The 24,849-nt window shown below is 40.9% G+C and overlaps 1 protein-coding gene across 1 annotated transcript in view; it reads right to left on the bottom strand.

Annotated features, from left to right (window-relative positions):
• NUP155 (nucleoporin 155) overlaps positions 1-24,849 on the bottom strand; it is an 82,753-nt gene that overhangs the window by 43,703 nt on the left and 14,201 nt on the right. The window contains exons 8-17 of the mRNA XM_089687832.1: positions 23,004-23,077; positions 20,599-20,690; positions 18,348-18,445; positions 15,544-15,696; positions 15,070-15,170; positions 13,164-13,334; positions 9,838-9,948; positions 6,887-6,981; positions 3,294-3,382; positions 868-930 (exon numbers count right to left, since the gene is read on the bottom strand). Of these exons, the coding sequence (XP_089543958.1) occupies positions 868-930; positions 3,294-3,382; positions 6,887-6,981; positions 9,838-9,948; positions 13,164-13,334; positions 15,070-15,170; positions 15,544-15,696; positions 18,348-18,445; positions 20,599-20,690; positions 23,004-23,077 (1,047 nt within the window). The remainder of the gene's footprint in view (positions 1-867; positions 931-3,293; positions 3,383-6,886; positions 6,982-9,837; positions 9,949-13,163; positions 13,335-15,069; positions 15,171-15,543; positions 15,697-18,347; positions 18,446-20,598; positions 20,691-23,003; positions 23,078-24,849) is intronic.

Raw genomic sequence — 24,849 nt, 5'->3', positions numbered from 1 at the left:
TCCGAACTCCGGAAAATATAAGACACATTAAAAAGAGTGTGGCCAAAGCTTACTCGTGCTCTTCTATAACCAAAGATCAGCTTACAACAGGCATCCTGACAATAATGTGGGATCCACCCAGATGGTTCAGCCTCTGCTTAGAGCCTGAGTCAGCGGCTCATGTCACCTCCCCAGCCCGACGCTCAAGTGACCACTGGGGACCCAGAGCAGAGAGCCGCTGACTGATAGTCACCACACACTCTGCTCAGAGCAGACCGAGAACTGGTCGATCAGCGATCATGTGATCACTGATTTCTCAGGTTTAGAGCCGGCATGGGAAAGCTGCAGCATTGGACCGATGCTACAGCAGGGAGGCGAGTATGTATTTATGGGTTTTTTAAATTTTTTTTTAATATACTTCTCCTTTAAAACAATTTATGCGGCAAAATATTAAAAAAAAAAAAATCAAACTATGTAAGAAGCTGAAATTGGCTTGACACCAGCCTCATGCAATCCTTTAGAGAGCAGCAAGAGGGAAGGGAAGGATTGGGAACCATTCAGGTGAGCTGGATTCAAATGTACTGTCATGAAGCAAGAAAATAAGAAGCAGCACAGGGATGACTTCATCAGTCTTTTGCTCTTTCACTGTCCAGCCAGCATGATGGGATGGTAAAAGGACACCATTGCATTTGAGTTTTAACTAAAAGTGGTGTTTGCAGTTTGGCAGGGCTGCACAAATCTCAGGACTGGATGGTCAGAAATGCAAATCCTTGAATAGCCTAAAGGGCTTCTTGAAATGGATTTTGTCTGTGTATTTAGCTGTTTGACTGAACTTCAGCTTTACATAATGCAACTCAGTAAACCATTGATAACAAATAAGTAAAATACCTTGTTGTGGTGTGCCCAGGAAGCTAGGGTTTGGCATGGGACTGCCTACAGCCATTGGTGATCCTTAAAATAAAAATACAGCCACTATTATAGAAAGGCTACAGATAATTTATACAATAAGAAACATGTAAGCAGTTTTTAATTCGATCCACTTGCATTCATGACTATACGAGTCAAAGAAAGAAGATTAGAGCAAGTTTCACTGGCATGGAGTATGATTTCCACATAATGTATATGCCTCACTGGGATCAGTTTTTGCTAAAATTTACACAGGGATTACTAGGATTTCTTTTGCTGGTTAATACAGGGAGGTGCGTTTTTCTGTACAGGTCTACAGTATTCTCATGCATACACTAATGCAGGCCATAGACGGGGAGAAAAACGGCCAATTTTTCTTTTAAAAAACGAAAAATCGGTCGTTCAAGCGGCCGACGTTACCAGCAATGGTAAAAAAAAAAAAAAAAAAAAAAAAAAAAAAAAAAAAAAAAAAAAAAAAAAAAAAAAAAAAAAAAAAATCGGTCGATTTTCATCCCATCTACAGCCGGCAAAAAGTGTCCCTGCAGAGAGCTCCACTATTTTTTTGACAGTTCCTTGACATTTACAGAGGTTGCAACATTGTATCTATTTGTATCCATTTAGGATACAGATGTTTTTATTCAGAAACAAATAGATACAATGTTGCAACCGCTGTAAATGTCAAGGAACTGTCAAAGAAATAGCGGAGCTCTCTGCAGGGACACTTTTTGCCGGACTGCAATTCCTCTTATTTTTCATCCTTCTCCTTCTTCATCATCATCCTATTCTTCATCATCATCATCCTCTTCTTCATCATCATCATCCTCTTCTTCTTCATCATCATCCTCTTCTTCATCATCATCATCCTCTTCTTCCTCTTCCTCATCCTCTTCTTCTTCTTCATCCTCTTCTTCTTCTTCATCCTCTTCTTCTTCTTCATCCTCTTCTTCTTCTTCATCCTCTTCTTCTTCTTCATCCTCTTCTTCTTGTCTTCCTCTTGCAGGTCACTGCTCATGCGCAGATTTTTTATCGGTAAAAAATCGGCCGATTTGCCCATCATTGCCGCGAAAATCGGCCGATCGGCAAAATCGGCCGATTTTTTTTCCAACATTACCGATAAAAAAAAATTTGCCAAAATACCGAAAAACGGCCGAACAAATAGCCCACTAACGATCCGAAAATCGGCCGATTTTATTTTCGGCCGAAAAATCGGCCGATTTTCGACCCATCTATGGCCTGCATAAGTCTGTATAACTTAAAGGGTAGCAGTAAAAATAACCATTACAAATGCAGAATTCTTTTTCTTCTTTCAGTTTAACTCTAGTCCAGGAAGACCAAGGCGAAGAAACAACCAGAAGCAGGTGTGAGGTTTACTTTGAAAAGTAAGACATGCAAATACCAAATCCCTTTTGCCTTGCTAGCACATACCAGGATTTTGGATATGACTGGAACCGTCATTGATTCAGAAGATGATAGAATTGTATGCTAGTGAGCAGCAGGGAAAAGGAATCTGTCCTCTGTGGAAGTAAAGCAACCCATAGGAGGAGTAATTTTTTTCATTCAACCAGCTGAAGTTGGAAAAAAACAAAAAAAAAAAAAACAAAAAACGACTTGACTTTCCCATCCACAAACTCAATGTGGATGGAGGAATCCACCCCAGTGAGTTACTGTATTCTGCCCGCAGAAAGACTCCTCCACCATCAGAATACACTAATCAGCACTGCCGGCTATAGATGGCGGCACCGATCAAAATCGTACAGCGCAGTTGTACACAAGTTGATTGGTAGATCAACTTGTGCACAACCTCCATGCCCATACATGTGTCAAAATTTGGCCCTGCTGAACCGGCCAAACTTCGATCCATCTATGGCCAAGCTTAAGACCTTGCCCTAAAGGACAGTGATAGTGACTGGAAGGTTAACATTTTTAACCTGCATCTATTGTTCTTAAAAAAAACTCTAAAGACAATGCTGAAAGGGTAGGAAGATCATGGACAATCTACCCCAGTCTCAAAGGAAAAGAGAGGATCTCAAACTTAGAGGACAGTCTAAAATCACAAAAATGTCCCATACTGATGAATTATCATGATATACAAAAGATGACAAATTCCTCTTTAAGGGAAGGTCTGAATGGCCAATCTCATTTAAGGAACTGCACCATCAGGAAGGATGACGAATACTGTTTTTCACTAGCTTAGTGACCCGAGCCATAATCATTCCATGCTGTGACTACTTTGTGATCAATCTCCATTTCTGAAGTTACTCCCTGCCTAGCTGTATCTGAGCAACGTGTCACCTGAGAAAGTATATGCCTGCTTCTACGCCACTTAACACAATTCTGTGCTCCTCTTTTCTGCCAGCCTTTGCCATTCCCAATTATGTAATCATGGCCTACATAAAGATATTACTTACCCATAGGCATCGGAGAACCAAATATTGGCCCCACATTGCTGGGGGCCGGCAGTGAAGGCTGCAAACGCATCTGAGCTTCCCCACCATACCTATATAAAGCAAGGAAAAGAAAGAATAAGAGCATGTACAGAACGGTCACCTAACCAGTCATCCAGCAGACACTCAATGTTTTGAAGTCGGAATTCCTACTAGAAAGTCTGACAAAAAGATCACATATCTTATGTGATGTCAAAGATTTAACCACTTCAAGTCCGGACACTTTTACCCCCTTCCTGTCCAGGCCAATTTTCAGCTTTCAGTGATATCACACTTTGAATGACAATTGCGCAGTCATGCAACACTGTACCCATATGAATTTTTTAGCATTTTTTGAGAGAGATAAAGCTTTATTTTGGCGGTTTTTATTCACCACTGGGATTTAAATTTTTTTTGCTATATAAATGAAAATGTACAAAAAATTTTTAAAAAGTGTTTTTCTTATAAAATGTTGCAAATAAATAATCTTTCTTCATAAATCTTGGCCAAAATGTATCTTTTTAGTAAAAAAAAAAAAAATAACCAAAATTAGTTTATAACCAAAAATAATTTTTCAAAATGTTTTTTTTTACATTTAAATTTAATTTTTTTATATTATTATTTTTTTTTTTTTAATATACTGTCAACCTAGCAGTACAGTGTCAACCTAGCAGCACAGTGTCACCATAGTGACACTGTACTACTTGTGGGGGTTGTTGAAGTATTTTTTTTCATTTTTAATATACACAGATTGCTTTTACACCTATAAAAGCTGTAAAAGCAATCATTTCTCCTTCTCTCTGGCTGCATTCTTGCAGCCATTGAGAAATACTGTGCGAGCTGTGATTGGTCACAGCTTGTCACCTGGTACAAGGCTGTTGGGAATAGCCTTGTACCATGTGATCTCTGTGATCATTCACAGATTTCACTCATAGTAAGCAATGATGTCAGAAGTGACACCTTGCTTACTACCATTCACATGATCAGTGGTTGGCCAATCAGTGATCACATGATCGGGACATCACACAGAGGTCTTGTACAGCGATCTGTGTTCCGCTGTGTCCTCCGAACACTGGATCGCGGTGCTGCGCTCCCAGGGAGCACGCACAAGCAGGGAAACGCAGAGGATGTTTATAAACGGCCACCCGCTCCTGCACTGCTTCTGTCCGGCTGTTTATATACATGGGCCAGACAGGAAGTAGCTAAAGCTGGCCATAAATGGGTACAATTTCTTGGGAAAAGAATCAGTGGGTCAAATCAGCATTCGCTGTTGACCGCAGTGAAGAGAAAATTTGAAAAGAACAGTGTATGTGGTTTTTCTTTGGTAAAGTCCATTAATCTCAATATCAGATGTTAAAAGAAAACAAAATCTTTTTGGACAAACAAATGTTCTGAAAATTTTTGTATGAAAACTTTTCCTAAGAATTTTCATTTGAAATTATATTCATCTATTGCCAGCCTTCATAACAGGGGTATACAGAGAATAAATAATGGCATTTGCTGCCATTTTGCTGGTTTTAACCTGCATTTGCATGCCTTCAGCAGATCCAACATCTAGTACACAATCATCTGTGATCACATTTTTCCAATGATCAGCCTGCATGTTTGCTTTTGGTAGGTAAAATTATTTTATTGCCATGAAGGAAACCTTCAGGGTGACTTTTCTTTATGTGAACTTTATATCTGCGTGGCTGGAGTCATGTGTCATGGAGGCTGGTAATTTACAGTACATCCTCTAATGTGCCTGAGTGCACCATCTGTCTACTTGCTACAGCTGCCTGAAAGCACTAGAGATCCCTATTCCAACAGTGCATCTCAGGACAAAAAGCAGAAAAAAAGAGCACTATTTACATTGCAAACGTTTGCCTGGACTTATCTTTATAAAGTTCACTAATACAATTACACCATTCAAATGTACCTCAGTGAGCAAAACTTATTGTGTGCATACGCAGAAATCCCTTTATTGTCAAATCCAAAAGGAGACACAGCAGACCAATGGAGTGCAGGCCCCACACTAAGCAGAAGGAAATTAAGGGCTTGTTCACACTCGTGTGGATATATGTGGCTTTCTGCACCAGAAAAATCACAGGTCTCCTCAAATACAGAGAAAGCAATTGCTTTTTATGCAATTTATTCACACTTAATGTGGAACTTCACTCTCTCAATCAACACTTACCATTTTTTATTGTTATGAAAGGTGTAGCATATTTACTTGACTAAAGTGGTTTTTACACTTCTTCAGTTACTTCCTGGTTTCCATGCCTAGGCACATAATGTCATACATACCAGGAGTTTTCGGGAGGTGTGAAGGGGTTTTATCAGCTAAGCACACCCTCCTGCCTAAATGCCTGAGCATCTCACCCGCTCCCACATACGCTGCAATTGCCCAGGCGATCAGAAGCGGAAGTTGCCCCCCCCCCTCCCTTCCCATGACACGTCACAGAAGACTATGGGGCCATTCAGGCAGCAATACTCACGCATGTGCAGTGGGCACCCGGGCTGTGACGCTGCAAGCTGTCACAGCTGGGTGCCCACACTGAAGATGCTGGCGCTGGAAACACTGGCTGGCGAAACACGCTGCGGAGAAGACACAGCGGGATCGAGGGACAGGTGAGTGGCTGTTTTTTTTTTTTTTTTTACAGTTTTTGTAGCTGCTGACTTATTTGTTTTACAGTGTGACTGGAACTCCACTTTACCTGTGAGACAGTGGCTTGTGAACTGAACTGTAGTTGCAAAGAAAATAAGCTGTGCTAGAGAACTGGAGCCAGGAAGACAGACTGTAGATTAAAAGTTGAATCCCATTAGATCACAAGGGACCAATGGGGGAAGGTACATGGAACCCCTTCCCCCACAAAAGTTGTTAAGTAGGGTTGTATGGGTCAACATTCTAACATAGCAAGGAAGTGTCTAGACTTCACAGTGCTAGGCTCCAGCTCAGCCCTATTTGCAGGAATGGAGGACAATGAGGAGACTGGGGTGAAATCCCATAACAGACCTTGCTGGAAAACCCTTTCACCTTCCACAGGCATCGTAAAATTGACAGATTTAGAAATGCTCCAGATTTACGGTCCAAGCATAGAGTAAACATTTTTAAAAGGATTTTGACCTTCTGCCATTGTTTGCCATATTCTAGCTGTGATTTAATTTGTTAAAGGACAGGGCCTGCCAGCAGGAACAGAGGTTTAGAGAAGGGATTCTATCTGCTGATCGGTAGAATCCTTCAATGCTGAACCTGTCTTCATGCAAAGCCCAGTGCCTGAAAGATACTTACAGGCTAGCCCTGCAGCTTCCAGTCTAATGGGGTCCAGTCACAGAACTCTAAAAGCCAGATCAAGGATGTCCACACTGGACAGCCTACATTGTAGAGATGTGGAAAAGGGTCTCAAAAGACAAAATTGAAGAAGTGCTAGCAAGAAATAAGTTAGTCATAACTTCAGAGTTAAAAAGACGTCCATCCTCCTAGGGCACTAGCAAAAATCTTAGGCATGCTGTTGGCAAGCAGTATAACCCAAAGATGATAGACTTTAAAGTGTCCCTCAATAGATGAAAAAGAAAAACATACACCATAATGAAAATACCTGAAAAATGCCCGTGTAGCCCAGGTGGACACTTCCCGATCAGATGCAGATGAGGAGCATGCCAGTATTAAACATGTTGCACAAGCCTGATCCTCCTTTGAAACAAACAGGTTACCACTGTCATATTAAATTTAACATAAAGAAAAGAAGTGCAACTTGAACAGATAAAAAAAACCAAAAACAAAAAAAACACACAACAATTCCAGGGTTTAGATATACAGTGAGGAACAGAAGTATTTGAACACCCTGCGATTTTGCAAGTTCTCCCACTTAGAAATCATGGAGGGGTCTGAAATTCACATTGTAGGTGCATTCCCACTCTGAGAGACAGAATTTAAAAAAAACTTCAGGAAATCACATTGTATGATATTTAAAGAATTTATTTGTCTTGCACTGCTGAACATAAGTATTTGAACACCTGAGAAAATCAGTGTTAATATTTGGTACAGAAGCCTTTGTTTGCAATTACAGAGGTCAGACGTTTCCTGTAGTCCTTGACCAGGTTTGCACACACTGCAACAGGGATTTTGTCCCACTCCTCCACACAGATCTCCTCTAGATCTGTCAGGTTTCGGGGCTGTCGCTGAGCAACACGGAGTTTCAGCTACCTCCAAAGATGTTCTATTGGATTTAGGTCTGGAGACTGGCTAGGCCACTCCAGAACCTTGATATGCTTCTTACGGAGCCACTCCTTGGTTATCCTGCATGGGTGTACTCAACAGGGTGATCCAATATGGCCCCCACGCCGGAAATGACGTCACTGGAAGCTCCTCCCCCACGTCCCGACGCGTTGCGCCACGCCCACCTCGTGACTTCATCACCCTGATGAAGTCACGAGGTGGGCGTGGCGCAACGCGTCGGTACGTGGGGAGGAGCTTCCGTTGACGTCATTTCCGGTGTGGGGGCCATATTGGATCACCCTGTTGAGTACACCCATAGCATGTGGTAAAAAGCTGGAAAACTCGTGGGCAAATGTGAGTGTAATACTTATTGTAGTTTTAAATTTGATGCAATAAAAACCGGTTGCACTATGGAGGGTCTCTGTTTGTGTCTTATCATGATCCTGTGAGGAGCTGGCTGTTAGTCGGTTGGAGGCTGGAGACGTGAGGGGAAAGCCTGAGAGGGACCCATTCTGATAGGATCACTTGATCCTCAAAGCGTGTTGACCCTGTGGGGTCTAATGAAGGAGGTGAGGGGGTATTTTGGCTGGTAAAGGATTGGCACGTGTGTACCATGTATACGGCACATTATATATTCTTCCATGAAGAGTGAAGTGTGAGGATCATCACAAATTATCGTATTACTATTATATCATTTTGGACTTTTTGAATTGATTATTTGTTCACTAATTTTGTGCACCAGTATACATATTTGTCACTTTTTTCACTAAATATTCCCTGTGAGGGAATTCACGTATGACACAACTATTTTATTGTTTATGTATTGATTTATCACCTTGGATATATGTAGGAGATGTATATAGAGTTTGTGCATTTTAACACGTAATTTGTTAGTATTATTAGCGCTACACTATTTATTTTAATTGATCATTCACTTACTTGGGTATAAGTTTGGTGTCGGCAGCTTTTGAAGGATAGGATTCCATTTAAGCGCAGGAGGTTGTTTTTGGAATTTTATGTAATGAAATGCGAGTGCTGGGCTATCCAAGGGAAGCATGAACCCAGGCTGGTGTGGTGATGTGCCCCCCCCCCCCCCCCGGGGCATGTCCACAATGGCCTAGGCTACAGGAAATGGGGCTTAACGCTAGAAGATAAGTATACTGTAGTAACTAAAGCTTCTATTTTTCATACCTGCTAGGACTCCTTTTAATGTGGTATTATACTCTGAAGCAAACATTATATTGCAGCTTACCAATTCTTAGGAGGTGATGGCTGTATTAGTTTCCTTTTTTAGGCTCTTTCTATTCTCATCTGGTGTTTCAGCAAGTAAGCCTGTTGTTTTTCAAAAGTTCCATCTCCCCAGCAGAATGTATCAGTTCACATTGATGGGACAATCCAATTACCACAGACAGGGGTGATTAAAATGATCAGCTTTTATTTAGTCATGTAAAACCTTTATCCAAAAACTGCTCTAACTGACTATAAAAGTATGAGCTGGAGTTTTGCTTCAATTTGTTCTTGCATTTAAATCTGCTAATACCTTCAACACTCCCACTCCCCAGCCTGACAATGCTGCCGTCTGCTGTGTCCTGTGCTCAGTCCTCCAGAGTGGTATCTCACTAATACAAGGTGTGCGCTACTGGCCAGATCACCAGGGGAAAAAGCAAAGAAAAGTAAAGAAAAGTAAACTGATGCAATCACCACATCTAATGATTGGTAAGCTGCAACATATTACATTTTTGTTTGTGGGTTTAATACCGCCTTAACAAAAAATAAATAAATAGGTGGCATTGAGCCTACGGGTAATCACTTTTTTTTCTTTAGCAAAGGCTATTGGTTTTACTTCAAATACATTTAAAAATATTTATATGCATTATATTTGTGATATAGATCCTTATCTTATAAAGGAAAAATTTAGTACAGGGGGCTTTTATGCTACAATGTCTGCAGACAATACTAGGCTTTCTAACAAGAAAACTCAACTCTTAAGTTGCTGACTGCTCCTGCAGGCCAAAAATCCAAATGGGCACTGTCTCCAGTGGAAATGTGTGGGTTTCCCTTCTCCAAGTCACTCAACTGTATGTAATCTAAAATCCTTCGAATTCGTTCACAGGAAAAAGTAAACCATCTAAAACCCAGAGTACCATGTGCACACATCTGCTAGCTGCAAGGGGTAAGAATGAAAACATACCATATATGCATTATTTTAAATTTCCCTTTCCATGTCACTTTTTTGTGTTGAACAGAATACATGAAGAAAATACAGAACAGAAAATGCTATGATTATTTATTGAGGTCTCTGCATATATACTAGTTTCTGAATGTTGTTACCTGGTGCAGTTTAAAAAACCTCTCAATTTCTTCCCCATCTCCTCCAGTATTGGTGACAAGAAGGTGTCGCAGCTGATCCACAGGTCTAAGCTTATGGAAGATGTGACTCCCCTGTAATCCAAAAAGAGCAAGTCACCATTAAAAAAAATAAAATTAGAACTTTTGGTTTACCCGTAAAATACCCCTTTTTTTTGAGTATATCAGAGGACTTCATATTAATAAGGGCAACACACGAAAAGAATAGGCTAAAACCCCCAACTACAAAGCCTTCAAATTTCACCCAAAACTGGCATCTGCAGAGGTGTGATCTACCTAGTAGAGCTTAGTAAATGTGTGAAAAGAAAACCAGACAGCAGTTTTGCCAACTTGTACAGGAGTTTGATGCTTAATAGCCCAGGGAGGGTTGCACAGGCCAACAATCCATCTAACACCCTGTACAAAGGCTTTTACCAAGGAATAAGACTCTGAAACACACTGGCCAAGGTCGATATCGGTCACTTGATGGTACATAAAGCCAGAGACACCTCCTCACCAGACTGGAAAAAAGTAAAAATGCGTCCCACAATATACTGTCAGGGGTGAAACTTACTGGCCTCACACCAAACAAATCTCTGCATTCACCTAGATTCAGCTGAAAATGTCTGTCATCCAATTTTGCATGCTGGGAATGTGCACATAAAAGAGGGCCGGAACATGAAGTTCTGCCCAACACAAGATCAGGTCAGTTTCTTCTTGAGCATCTCAACTTCTTGTCCCTCCTTTTAGATTAATGCATGCCACAGCCGTGACATTGTCCGACTACACCCTGATGGAAAGACCGCAAAGGTAGACAGATACAAGCAAGTAAATAGAAGATCTAGCGACTTGGTGACTCCTCAGGAAACAACAAGCTTTATTATCTTCTATAAAGGGGAGTGCAAACCAGCATACAAAAGTGCTAGCGCATTACAGCCTTATTATCTTGTTGACCTTGAAGGGTTAATTTTACCCCTCCCCTCAGTTTTGAGGGTGGAGGTAAAGAAGAGTATAAAAGGATGTGAATGTGTAAGGCCCTTGTCGTTTGAAACGTGTCAGTACTTTTGTATTCTGGTTTGCATTTCCCTTTATAGAAGATAATAAGGATTGAGGTTTCCTGTGGAGTCCCTGACTTGCAGGCTTTTCTATTTACCTGTTTGTATCTGGTGGGGCTTGTGGAGGCCAAGAGCAGGGCACAGAAGCAAGATAATTCCACCAAATGAGTGGGGAGGTAGGAGCGATGTCTCTGCTTTTCTTTTTCCACAAAGGTAGACAGACCAGTGCAGGAGCGCCAGACGTGCTGCTCAATATCCCAGGATGGTGATCGGCAACTTCCAGTTGTTTTCATGGTTCCCCAGCACATTCATGCAGGACTGAATAAAGCGACTCCCCAACAACCACAGGGACTCCACCAGGGATGAAAGACACAGGCATTTCTCCTACATAAGTAGTACCTTTGCCTGAGACATGTCAAGGTCTAAGCTTAAGTACTTAAAGAGGTTTTGCGCCTCAACTGAATCTTCCCAGGATCTGTAGTCTGTTGGACATTTGATGTCAGCTTCTGAGCCAAATGTTCATTGAGAAGCAGGTCATCCAGGTGCCCTACAAAAGGGTTCTTTACAACCCCAGAACTGGGGCCAACACCATGGTATACACTCTACGGGGTTGTGGACAGGCCAAAAGGCATTGTCACAAGCTGAAGTAAGACTCCTCTTTGAATTGCAGAAACCACTGGTGAAGGCAGCAAATGAGGAAGTTTAGGTAGGCATCCTTGATATCCAAGGATGCCAGGAAGTTACCCCATAAAGCAAAGCAGTCACTGACAGGGTATGCTGCATCCTGAATTTTTCTACCTTCAGGAACTTGAAACCTTTGGAGGTTCAGAATAGACCAGACATCTGATTCACTTGGGAACCATGAAGAAGTTTGAAAAGAAGCTGTAAGACCTGTCCACTAACGACACAGGTGCCATGACTTTATGAGAAAGTCTTTTCAGAGCTGCAAAGAAGACCACCCCCTTATTGAATCTGAACATACTCTTGTGTGTACAAATCATGAAGGGGGATAGCAACTAAACTCGAATTTTAGCTTCTGGACCCCACCCTGCAGACCTAGTCATCTGTGACATACTGAATCCAGGCGGCTGCAATTTCTCTCTGAGAAGCATTGGCCCTTAGAACCAGAGGATAAGGGTTTTGTTCTTTTGAAAGTCGGAGGCACGCCTTTGTTTAGAGTTCACGGTTGTTTGCTTAAAATTCCAAAAGGTGCTACTGGTTTCTCACCATCACCTTCACCTTTCTCTTTAGGGGAAGAGGAATCTGACAGCCGGTTAGTGCACACCACACCTGCTAGGAAGCCAACCATGTTCTAGTGTGGATTTGGATCCTGAGATTTCTCCTGGGAGGGCTTGCCCACAGAGGATTACGGATCCTAAACAACTTCCTCCTCTTCATCATAATGAGGATTTTCCTTTGATGCATCATCAAATAAGCTGTACTCAGAGATGGCTGCCCCAGGATTCAGCCCCGACTAGAAACATTGCAGGCCATCCCTGCTCCAGATAAGATCCTTGGCCATAGTGCTTGATCAGAATGAAATTCTCCTCAATACCATCAGAGGCGTGAAAAACCGGGCAGGAAATCCCGAAACTAATCCCACACAAGGAAATCTTCAGAGAGGAATCTGTAGGCACATCCATCATCTAAGAAAAGTAGCTAAAAACTGAAGCTTAGCTGAGCTGGAGGGGATTATACCTGCGGGAGGGATTTCTCTTTTTTTGGTCCATGTGTATACACCTGTCATAATCCTAGCACAAGCCAAGCAGTCAGGAATTTAAAGTCCTCTGTGTTGTTTGGCATGCAATTAAACACAAATAGACATAAAGGCAAAACTTTTTTTTCCATTTTGCATAGAGCAAGGGAAGGTCATAGCCCCTTTCAGATTTTTTTTGCCATCTGTATCTGGAGAGATACCTTCATTTCATGTCCCATAGCTGAAGCAAGAAGTTATAGGAAATCTCTTTAAAGTAAGTGAATCCCTGGTTATCACCAGGGTCATCAGAACTAGTATCCCCTGTATAAGATTTGCCCGCTATTAATAATCTAGGAACAACCAAAATGGGTTTTTCTTACACCGTCACCTTTGGTAATAATCATAAAACAGAACAAGTAGAACGGGTGAATCTCCCAACGGGGCACAGCAATAAAAATCTGGCAAGTGTTCTAATCCCCCTCCACTCTATTCAAAACTGAAAAATTTTGCCTTTAGCTATACCTTTCTGTAGACCGAGTGGGATCAAACGTCAGACAAACCTTTGCAGAGAGCAGAACAAACTTCTTTGGGGGAACCATGTGCTGTCGAATCATAACAGGAGAGTCAGTAACAGGGATGATGTCTTTGTTTAATGGAGTCATTATCTTTTCCACCTGGCCTTCATCAATGGAAGAAAGAGCCCAAGAATGGCCATCCACATGAACAGTTACCTGTATAAAAAAAAAACAGTGGTCATGTGTCAAGCAAAAGGAGAATATAGTATTAAAAAGTACATAGCAATAAATATGAAATCTTACCAGAAAACACTGAAACTAGACAAGTAGGAAAAATTGCATATACAGTTCATTCATAAGATATAACTGCACTATCGCAAGATTATATTGTCAAATAAAAGCCACCATATTGACAAGGTTGATATAGGCTGAGATGTTAATACAGTTCTCTTCTATATAAAAGGAAGACTGATCACTTTCTAACCAAGAGCCCCACAAAAAAGTTTATTTTCCAAAACTGTGAAGCCACAGCTTTGTATGCCCAAAAACCCCCCACACTTGATAACACCATGCCACAGATTGGAACTCTTGTCAGATTTATACCATTATCTTTACCTCTGTTACAGAGATTTCTCCTCACTTAGGCTAGGTTCACACCTGTTCGTTTTTCTATGCGTTTTGCAGGAACGCAGTGCATGCCATTTATCATGATTTCCTATGGATCACATTCACATCTATGCAATTTTTGCGGGCAAATTTTTTGGAAAGGGTTAGGGAGTTCTTTTCCCGGAGCAGTTTGCGGTTTTAATCCAATAGACTTCAATGGAACCGCATATAAAAACGCAAGCACTGCTTTTTGGACACGTTTTTGCTGTTTTTTTTAATCTGCCCAGCAGCAACTTGTCGAAAAAAAAAAAAATAAAGCAAGCAGCAGAGGGAAAAAATGAATGCCAGTCCACTTGTCTCCTGGATTGTGTCCTTGCTTTAGAAATGTAGTAAGGAAGGGGGGGGGGGGGGTTAAATCCAGTAAATGGGATGAAGGTTTATTGATTTCGATGAATAGGATCTTTTTGTACTTATTGTACTTATTGTAGAATATATTTGTTTGAGTCCACTGGGGGGACACAGGAAGCAAATCACTTTCAGGCTATCTTGCTTACAGTAGGGATTGGACAAAGGTGAACAAAAAACTGCAAGCCAGTCCAGGGTATAACCCATCCTACTACCTGCACGCCTCCATTTTGAGGTAAGTAGCACTGAAAGCATCATTATACCACAGAGGAGTGGGAAAATTTTTTTTTTATGGTGAAAAATCCTATTTCTCATCCATTAAAGGATGAGTTAACCTTTCATAACATGTTACACCCACATTCAGGGTGTAACACGTAACAAGTTATGATCAGACTGGCCCCTGCTCTACTCGCTTTGACAGCTAGCGGGGGATCTCCCGCCCCTCTTGCTAGCTGTCAAATTTTGCCTGGTCGCGTCACTTCTCAATGAATTACCATGGCGCTGTGGAGTAGTTCATTGATTCTTCCTATCTGCTTGCCTGTACATGCAGAAATACTGACAGATCTACAGGAGACATGCTTGGCAATGGTTTACACCCTCCTGCAACAAAATATACAAAAAATACTAAATACACTTTTTTTTGCAAATGTGCATTTAATATAAAGGTGAACTTATCATTTAAAGAGCAGAAGAAGTAATTCACTTTTGGCATGTCCAAAAGAGGTGGGTCACAAACAGGCCCAAAACATCAACTTAAGATTGGGGACTGCATGCTGATGGTAAAAAGAGTTATCCAGGGATGGCCAACAATTTTTTTGCTTGCCAGTGTTCACACCAGTATAACCCAAGTGATAGTGGCAGTATAATCCAAAAGTAAAAAAGACTTTCTTTGTTCCTCAATAGATGAGAAAGAATGTGACTCAAAATTTTATGTTCTCACCTGTATCTCCATCAATGGCTTCTGAAATGGGAAGGAGTCATGGTTGATGCACCAGAGAATATCATGATCCTCATTTTCAGATGCGGCCATTAGTAGAACACCTGACAGAGACAGAACATCAATGTACTGTTGTACAAATAGATGTATTTTCTTACAACAAATTCACAATAGTAAAAAAAAAACAAATAAAAAAAGTTAAATTTCAGTTAGAGGTGGAATGTGTCCTTGAATCTGTAAATTTTGGACACTTCAACAGGAGATCACCTTGCCACTACTCTTCACTTCTGCCAACGCTGTGGGGAAGATTTATGAAAACTGGTGCAACTGTACATGGTAACCAATCAGATTCTAACCTCTAGCTTGTTTAATAGACCTTCAGCAATAAAACCTGGAAGCTGATTGGTTCCCAAGCTAAATTAGCTGATCAAGCTGAACATCCTGTACTGATAAACATTTGCATGATGCATGCCTCACCATTGTTATATAGAGCTTTGTGGACTTTTGAAGGTTTTTCTACATTGGAGGAGGCGGAGAATCCTGGCGGTAGGCGGACATGCACCAATGCCAATGTGCTTGGACGTGTTGCTGGTTGTTTGAACGGACCGGTAGTAAAGTACAGACGAACCCCTGGAACAGAAAAAAATTGTCTGAGTTTACATTTCACCACAAGTGTCGCAGCATAAAACAAATATGAATCCACAGGAGTTGAGGTAATTGGAAACAACATGGAGATTACAGAGATAGTTATTTTCTGACTTAATATCTTTAAAGGGACCGTCCCCTTGCCCATTTAGGGCAAGTGATAGTATCACTACACAGGGACCCCTCCTGACCCCCCTTATAATCATCTTGCCTGCGCTCACTCACCATTCCTTGCTCCATGGGCAATGAATTCGGCAGTTTCGGCAACAAGGGGGAGTGGCGACATCACTCTCTAGGCATGTGACAGGGCACAGACCTAGTGATTTGCTAAGTACTGGCAAAGGGGATCAGGTCACACGCCCAGAAGTGCCAGGTAGTGTTAATGGCTACAAGTGAAGGAGAGGTCAGGGGTCAAAGCCTTTGCCCATGTAGCCCAAAGTTACCGTATCTTTGCAAAGTGACAGCGTCTACCCAACATGACAAATCACAAATAATAAAATCCTATTTAAATTATCAGGGCTGAGCAAATCCATGAAGCCAGGCGGACCTCAGCAGTTAAAATCTTTGTTAGAAAAATGACCAATGCACAGCAGTAGCAATAGTTGAGAAGCATTTGAAATCCACTGAAATACACCCAAAGCAGGGGGCTGAACAAAGATTCATCACTTTGGATCTGACATCTATGATGTAGTGAATATGAGGAATCATCGTACAATAAGGATCTTCACCAGCACACTTTGGTATAGTAATAATCTTGTCCTTTATTTATTACAGGTATTTTTATAGTGCTTTACATATATATCTCTTAGATTGTAAACTCGAAGGAGCAGGGCCCTCCTAACCCTTTTGTATTGAACTGTATTGGCTCCCTTTATTTTGTAAAGCGCTGAGCAAACTGTTGGCGCTATATAAATCCTGTATAATATACATTCACATCAGTCTCTAACCCTCTAAGAGGTCCCTAACTTACATTCATACATACACCTACTAGGGCCAATTTGGACAGGATCCAATTAACCTACCAGCATGTCTTTGGCGTGTGGAAGGAAACCAGAGTACCTGGAGGAAACCCACGCAGGCACAGGGAGAACATGCAAACTCCAGGCAGGTGGTGCCGTGGTTGGGATTCGAACCAACGACCTTAGTACTGCCAGGTGGAAGTGCTAACCATTTAGCCACTGTGCTGCCCCACAAAGTAAACAGACATCAAAGGTAGATCTTTAGGGACCTCTCAGGATCCCTTTTTAAGAAGGAGTGATCAAAAGGGATTCTGCTAGGTCCCAAAACATCGGCCTTTGATGCCTGTTACTGTACTTGAATAATAGACAAGATTATCACTATACCAAGATGTGCTGATTAAGATGCCTATTCTTCCATGATTACACGGGGGCACTGGGAGGAGGGGAGTGTTACAAGTACTAGTTGATTTAGATGCACTAAACAAATTGATGCCAAACTCCAGATAACACTTTTTGAGCAGTTACAGCAACAGTTTTTTCCTTTTGGGATAAAGGTTTTACATAAATAAAAGGTGATCATTGTAAGCACTCTCTCAGCGACAAACGTTTTGTCTCAACCTTGTAACTGCTACATCTGTAGGACTTACAGGCCAGATCATCAAGTTAAAGAAAACAAACAAAAAGACCCCCTAAAAACACCTAATACAGCCACTACATCTAACAACTGGCAATCCGCAGTATTGCTTTTGGGTTAATACCACTTTAAGGTAGAGCACAGAATGGACTATGATAATTCCCACTTCAACTGATGCCAAAGACTTCCGCATATCAGTCTGCAATTGTATCCTCACATTCTTTTTGCTTGGGCATGGAAAAAAAAAGAAAAAAAAAAAAAAAGGAAGGATAATCTTCACAGCTGCCAAGTTCTTTATATAAATGAAAGTCTACAAACGCAAGTAAAATATTCAGGTTTCATCGATATGTGCAAGTTTTATTTTACGATTGAAAATCCAAAAAACAGTGCAATAGTCATCTATATGTGACCAAAGATGTAATCAGCATAAAGACCTAAAAAAATGCAGATTAGAATCAAACCTCAGATGCCCAAAAATATAATTCCCAGCTCGCACTGTATCCTGATTTCTGTATGACTGTAGCTGCAGCACAAATATTTTAATCAAAGTGTTATTAAAGGCAATTAAAAGTAAAAAAACACAACAAACACGTCATACTTACCTGCTGTGTGCAGTGTTGTTGCGCAAAGCAGCCCCAGATCCTCCTGTTCTTGGGTACCCTGTTGGTGCTCCTGGCCCCCCTCTCCTGCCAAGTGCACCCTGAGCAAGAGGCTTGCTATGGGGGCACCCAAGCAGGCTAGATCCCAAGCCACTGCTCTGCGTGTTCATTCACACATGGGGCTGTGGCACGGCCTCACCCCCTCTCACACCTCACTGGCAGTGATTGACAGCCGTGGGAGCCAATGGCTCCTGCTGCTGTCTCAGCCAATGAAGAGGGAAATATCCAAGAGAGCTGAGACTCCATTGCTGGATTGCTACGGGATTCGGGGATTAGAGGACTGCTGCACACAGAAGTTTTTTTTACCTTCATTCATAGAATGCATGAAGGTAAAAAGCATTGAGCATTTACAACCACTTTAATGCATCAGATAAGAGAACTCACCTGCATGTGTAACTGCGAGTAAGTGACAATTTACAGATTCTGATTTTTCAATCACAGCAATCTGAATTATGGGCTTAAATACTGTGCGGTCTATAGTCCTAAATGGAAGCAAGAATAAAAATATTACAAAGAGAAAACAAACATTTCCAGGCATAGTGATTAACAGACTTTTTATTTGAGATATATATATATATATATATATTTATTTTTTAATAATGATGGTGTTCTACATTGGTTTTCCTATGTTGGACTGACTACTGACCAAACCTAAGGTGTGAAGTGAACCTCTGGCAAGGCAACTTTCCTTCCTCCTACAAATGGTTTAAACGTTTTCTTATTTGTCACAGACTGTGTACATGTTCTGGTAACATAACTAATCTTGTGTCTTCCTGTCATTATATGTATTTTTTTTTATGGTTTAAAAGTTGTGCATACAAGGGGAGGCATTTCTGGCAATAAATTGGGTGACAGGACATGCCTGTACTCATATTCAGAGTAACCAATCCTCAAAGACTTCGTGCAAAAACATCTTCCACAAAACAGCAGGTAACTGAAACGTGTGCTAAAGTTTCCCAGTTTTCATCTTTTGTTGTCAAAAGCAGAAACTTTACTAAAACTTGCACATTGTAACTATAGTAAAAAACAAAACAAAAGAAAACCACTTTTTTTTTGCATATGCTACGAAAATTTGCAGCAAATTCCTAACATTCACTCATTATCTTCCTACTAAAAGAAATTTTAAAAAGACCGTCACCAACTGTTACTGTCTATAAATGTCTTTTATTCGATTTCCTTTGCACTTGCTAGCAACTTTGGCTATGTCAGGAAGAGTCCATTTCCTAGCTAAGCACTTAGCCCTTTTGTCTTTGCACATTATGGGCCTTTCCTCTTCTTGCAGTGTTGAATTACTGTCTGTCCTGGCCCAGTTCCTTTGCCCCTCTCTCACATTTTTACATAAACTTGATGTAGGTGTCAGGGGAGGAATGAAGGGGCATACTACAAAATGTCAAATAAGCAACAACTCCAAGTCTGCTGGGGCTGCCATCATCACATCAAAAATGACGGCACCCAGCAGCAGTCTCAGGGCTTTTGGATGTCTATACAAAGAGCTTTTCCAGATAAATAAAATACATAAAATGCATTTCAGTGGACATAGAATCCTAGGGGAAAATACATGTCTTACTGGACCAAATTCTCAGCAATCACCCACAGACCTGCAACTCTTTACCCAAGGCTTGCTGGTATATGGTGACTGCTATGAATTATGCCTGCATTCTTTCCTTCAAAAGACAACTGGAGGAAGCAGGACACAGCAGGAAGGCCTTGACATATACAGGCAATGACAGGCTGGCACGTCAGGATTTGACAGACAGAAAGGTACTTAATGCCCAATAGGGCTCATTCACCCTAGACAGCAACATTAAAACACATTGCTGCTGGTGTGTGCTGGCACAGATTACTGTAAAAGAGTGCTTTTCAATTTGTTAAAATGACTTTGGGATGTCAGGTGGAAGGGATTACTTAACATCCTGCAAAAGAGATTATAAGGATAGCCAAGGACTCCCTACTATGTTCATTTATACAGAAGGTAATGGGGAGTTTCAGAGCAGGTTATTTGCAAATCTACCAGAATTGTAAAATGCAAGTTTGTCTGATTAGATTTGGAAAGGTCTTAAATATTCATAGTGTATATGTCTATGGTGAAGAGAATTTCAACGTGGCCACCTTTGAACAAGGCTGTTAAGGATTGCAGTTTTGCCATAAACAAGACAAGGAGTATCTATTTAACTTTTTAATTAAAAGCTATCCATACAGATGTTCTAGGTCTAGACACATTGCTTTTAACACAAGATCAAACAAACACACTCATAAAATCAACCAGTCAGATCGCTCAACACTTTGGCCAATGGGAAAAGGCGTATATTAGGGAAAGTTTTTTTGGTTGAGTTGTGTCAGGAGAGAGTGTGAGAGGAGAAAGTGGGTTCTCTGAAGGTGTCAGATGACTGCATGAATGTTCTAAGTACCCTGTCATCAGCCTCCTCTGTACCTTGGTTTTATGGATTGTCTCTGAGCTGATTAAATGCATCTCTCTAGAAAAGAACTGTTATATTTGCTGTGTGATATAAGACAACATACACACACACACACACATACATACACACGCACGCACATACACATATATTGCTGCATAAATTGACGGCGCTATAAAAGAACCTGAGTTAAATAAATGTACTGTGGGGTGCTCAATTACCTGGCAATGTTACCCGCTGCAGAGACTATTGCATTCTGTGACAGGGACGCCACCCTACTCATTGCATTACCATCTTGTCCCAAGTCATAAGCCTGGAATAGAAAACAACATTTTCATAATTCTGAATAGGATAGATAGCTCAATTGTGCAAACCTCTACATTTTAAAAAACACAAAGATCATTTCAGATAGCCAATAATAAAAATTACCACTGGTTTAATACACAGTTTACAATGTAATAATTGGAAATACAGATTACAATGAGGATTACAAGGATTCTTCAATTAACCACTTGCCCTCTAGAGGATTTACCCCCCTTCCTGACCAGGCCAGTTTTTGTGATATAGCGCTGTGTTACTTTAACTGACAATTGCGCAGTCATGCAACACTACACCCAAATTAAATTTATGTCCTTTCTTTTCCACAAATGGAGCTTTCTTTCAGTGGTATTTGATTACCTGTGCAGTTTTTATTTTTTGCGCTATAAAAAACAGAAAAAAAAAAAAAAAGACTGCCAATTTTGAGAAAAAAAAACAAAACCAAAAAACAATATTTTTGACTTTTTGCTATTAAACATGTCCAGTAAGAAAAAAAAAATACATTTTCATCATAAATTTAGGCCAAAATGTATTCTGCTACATGACTTTGCTAATAAACAATCCCAATACAAGTAAATTAATTGGTTTACTTGAAAGCGGCGATCAGCGACTTATTGCAGGACTGTGGTGGGCATTCTGACACTGGGTGGGAACTGACTGTCACTGACATCCCCAGTGACACTAATACAGTGATCAGTGCTAATAAAAATCACTGATACGTACTAAATGGCACTGGGCAGGAAGGGGTTAAAATCTGGGGTGATCAAAGGGTTAACTGTGTGTGGTTTTACTGTGTGTGTTTCACTGTGTCAACACATTGCCTTGAATTGCTCTGCTGTGCAGAGCAACACAAACCAATGTGCAGAAGCGGACAGGGGAAAGATCGGTATTGTTTACATACAGATCTCTTCCGTCAGGGATACTCGCCGATCAGCGGCCGGGACCCGGTGATCGACAGTTGAGACCGCCAATGACGGCGCAGGTAGGGTGCATGTGCGCCCCCTACCCAGAAATGCAAAATCATGTATATATACACACACGATTTTGCGCAGCCCTGCAGCAGTATTTCTGCTATAGGGCGGCTGGAAAATGGGTTAATGTGGAACTATGTGCAAAACATATTACATAATTCTTGATAGGATGGGGTTGAGTAAACAGTAATTATGTAAGCTGAACTCCATTTAGCCTGTGACCGGACCAGGCTAAGGAGGACACCATGCGAGACCGCATAATAAATCCTGTTACATGAGGTTTTCAAAAAGGGAAGACCATGAAGTGCATTCTACTAGTTTTCTGAACAGAGAGAGAGAGAACACCCCCCCCAAAAAAAACAAAGGAAATCCCCATGGGGTCATATTGATTTACTAAAGGACTTGAGAATGTTCATATAATAAATTAAGTGATGCACACTGTTGTGGGAACAACCTTCAATCCTTTAATAAATCAGCCTCATTGCCTCTACTTATGTTCTTTTAACAGCTGGGAGAGAAGCGAGTGTAAACCTCCTGACGGGAAGTAGAAGTAAAACTGGACAGAGGTTCTAGTCCTTAAAAAAACAAACTAAAGTATCTCTTTTTCACAAGCACAATGAAATGAGTTAAAAATTGTACATGCATGTATCCTTGTTAAATTTTGTTACCTTTTGATTTATTTGTAATTGTTGTCCATATGCCAACTTGCCTAGTTTGTTAATCAGCATTAGAGGGAGGTGATGAGGCTGAGGGAAATTATGTAATCCTTCTCTTAGAGGGAGTTCTCCATAGGAACAAATTTGTTTTATTCTTTGTCAAGACCTGAGGGTGCAATAGGATGGCTAACCCCCCCCGCATTTAAGCCATTTGTTGGCTTTATAAAGCAGCGGTCAACAAATGAGAAGCAATACAGAGGACAGGATTGGAAGGAGTCACACTGATGGTCTCTGCCCATATTGCAAATGTAGAAGCATAAATGACATACTATGGATGTGTAGAAAGCCTATAACCTCTGGGCTAGTCAGCTTGAAGAGAAAATACCAGGTCTTGCACTGTGCTAGTTTTGCAGGTATTTTTTTTCTACAGGCATAAAGTTTATTGGATTTATTGGAGAACCAACAATGCTACAGTCAGTAATAATCCAAATAGTACAATACAGTGCAACATTCCAAAAGGGCACAGTCATACAGGCACCATTTCTAACTTGCAATTTCAGATGTTTAAATAATACAAAAATTATATAAGTTCTGCTGTAAGACAAAACCAGGATTAAGTTTACTAATTTAACGGTTTTCTTCCAAGGACAGTTTTAGTGTGGGTACAAGGACATAATTTACCTGTAGTACTCCTTTCTCAGAGCGAGTGTATAAAATATTCCTTGAATTGTCTACAGCAATCTGGACTATAGGATCTAAAGAGAACAGGATAAGGTATAAATGCTATAAATAAAACAAACACCCAGATGACAACATTTAAAAAGCAGATTAGCCCAAATGAGGTATGTTGCAGGCATCCTAGAACAGCTGGCAGTATAAATTTATTCATGAAATGAATTGGACTCCATTTACACTTGTGCAAATGGTCGTAAGATTTCCATTGTGACTTTGATGCAAGTTTGGATGGGTGCAACTTGGATGAGACTTTGGCTATTGACTTTGGTTTTGACTGCAGCTGCACAGAGGCAGCTCGGGCACACTATGAGCAACACTCACAAGTTCACACTGCTCATTCCAAACAGAACTTAAAGTCTTATTAAACCAACATTTAAAAAAAATAAAAATAACAAAACATGTCTATACTTACCTGCTCTGTGCAATGCTTTTGCACAGAGCAGCCCTGATCCTCTTCTTATGGGGTCCCCTTCCAGCGCTCAAGGTCCCCCTCTTCAGTGGGTGCCCACACAGAAAGCCGCTCTCCAGGGGGGGGGGGGGGGCACCCATGCATGCTCGCACCCAAGCAAACCAGGCTAGGCCCTGCCCCCCCCCCCCGCTGCCATATCACGGCATTTGACTGACAGCAGTGGAAGCCTGAGGAGGGAGACAGTAGCAAGAGCCGCTGCTCTCGTGCACATCGCTGGATTGGATTGGGCTCAGGTAAGAATAAGGGAGGCTGGGGGGATCTGCAGCACAGAAGGTTTTTCACCTTAATGCATTAAGGTGAAAATCCTTAAGGTTTTAGAACCACTTTAATTTTCACTCTTCATGGGGCATCATTAAAATGTATATTACTCTAACTCCTTGCAGTTGCAATCAGTATTCGCTAGAGTCAGACAATGACTTGGATCTAGGAGTTCTGTAGTGTACTTCTAAGAAAAAAACAAAAAAAAAAACAAAAAAAAAAAACAAAACACACAACTAAAATTCTCCTTTCTGAGCCACTTCCCTTCTCACACCTGTTCACCGCCTATGGACAGTGCAATTTTTACATTTCTGTTATGGGCCAGTTTATTCAGCAATGACATTACTTAAGATAACAGTATTATTATTATTTTTTTTTAAAGTGGAGCTTTAAACAAAATAATGTTCTTTAGCAAGGAACATACATTGCACATTAATAATTATACTACCAAAAGGAGTGTGTGCTGTAAATTACCTCCATCATTGCTCCTGTTTCTTCCTGCTGGAGGCTGCCATTTTGCTGAAGCCCAGAGCCCAGAAACAACAGTAAACCAATAAGGCTGTACTAAAACCATCGATTTAGCAATATCAAAAAACAGTTACATTCCTGGAATGCCAAGATTGCTAACTGTCACATTTGCTTGTGTTCTCAAACTGTCAACCCATCAATTGGCTGGTTTAGCAGTTGCAGATCAAACAGAAGCAACTTCCTTGGCTGTAAAAGGATAGGAGAGTTTTATTCTGCTTTCAGGCTGTCAGCAGATCAGTCTTTACAGATACAGTGGTGTCTAAAAATGGAGAGCAACTGAACAGAGCACGGTGAAACTGTGTATTACTGGATTTTAAATAGTATAGACACTTATTTTTAGGGTTTGTTCACACCATGGTGCAGAGATTAGGGATGCAGTGAAATTTCGGTGGTCGAAACGTTTTGGCTGAAAACACCCCTTTCAACCATCAGCTAAAATGAAAAAAGAAAAAAAGAAAAAAAAAAAGCACCGATACAGGTGCCAAAAAAACTGCCCCTCCGCTACTCGGTAGTTCAACCTTACCTGAGAAACCATCG

Source organism: Staurois parvus, unplaced genomic scaffold (genome assembly GCF_062004578.1).
Source record: "Staurois parvus isolate SC_StPar_1 unplaced genomic scaffold, SC_StPar_1.0 ptg000438l, whole genome shotgun sequence".
NCBI lineage: Eukaryota > Metazoa > Chordata > Amphibia > Anura > Ranidae > Staurois > Staurois parvus.
This window is presented reverse-complemented; position numbering and strand designations above follow the sequence as displayed.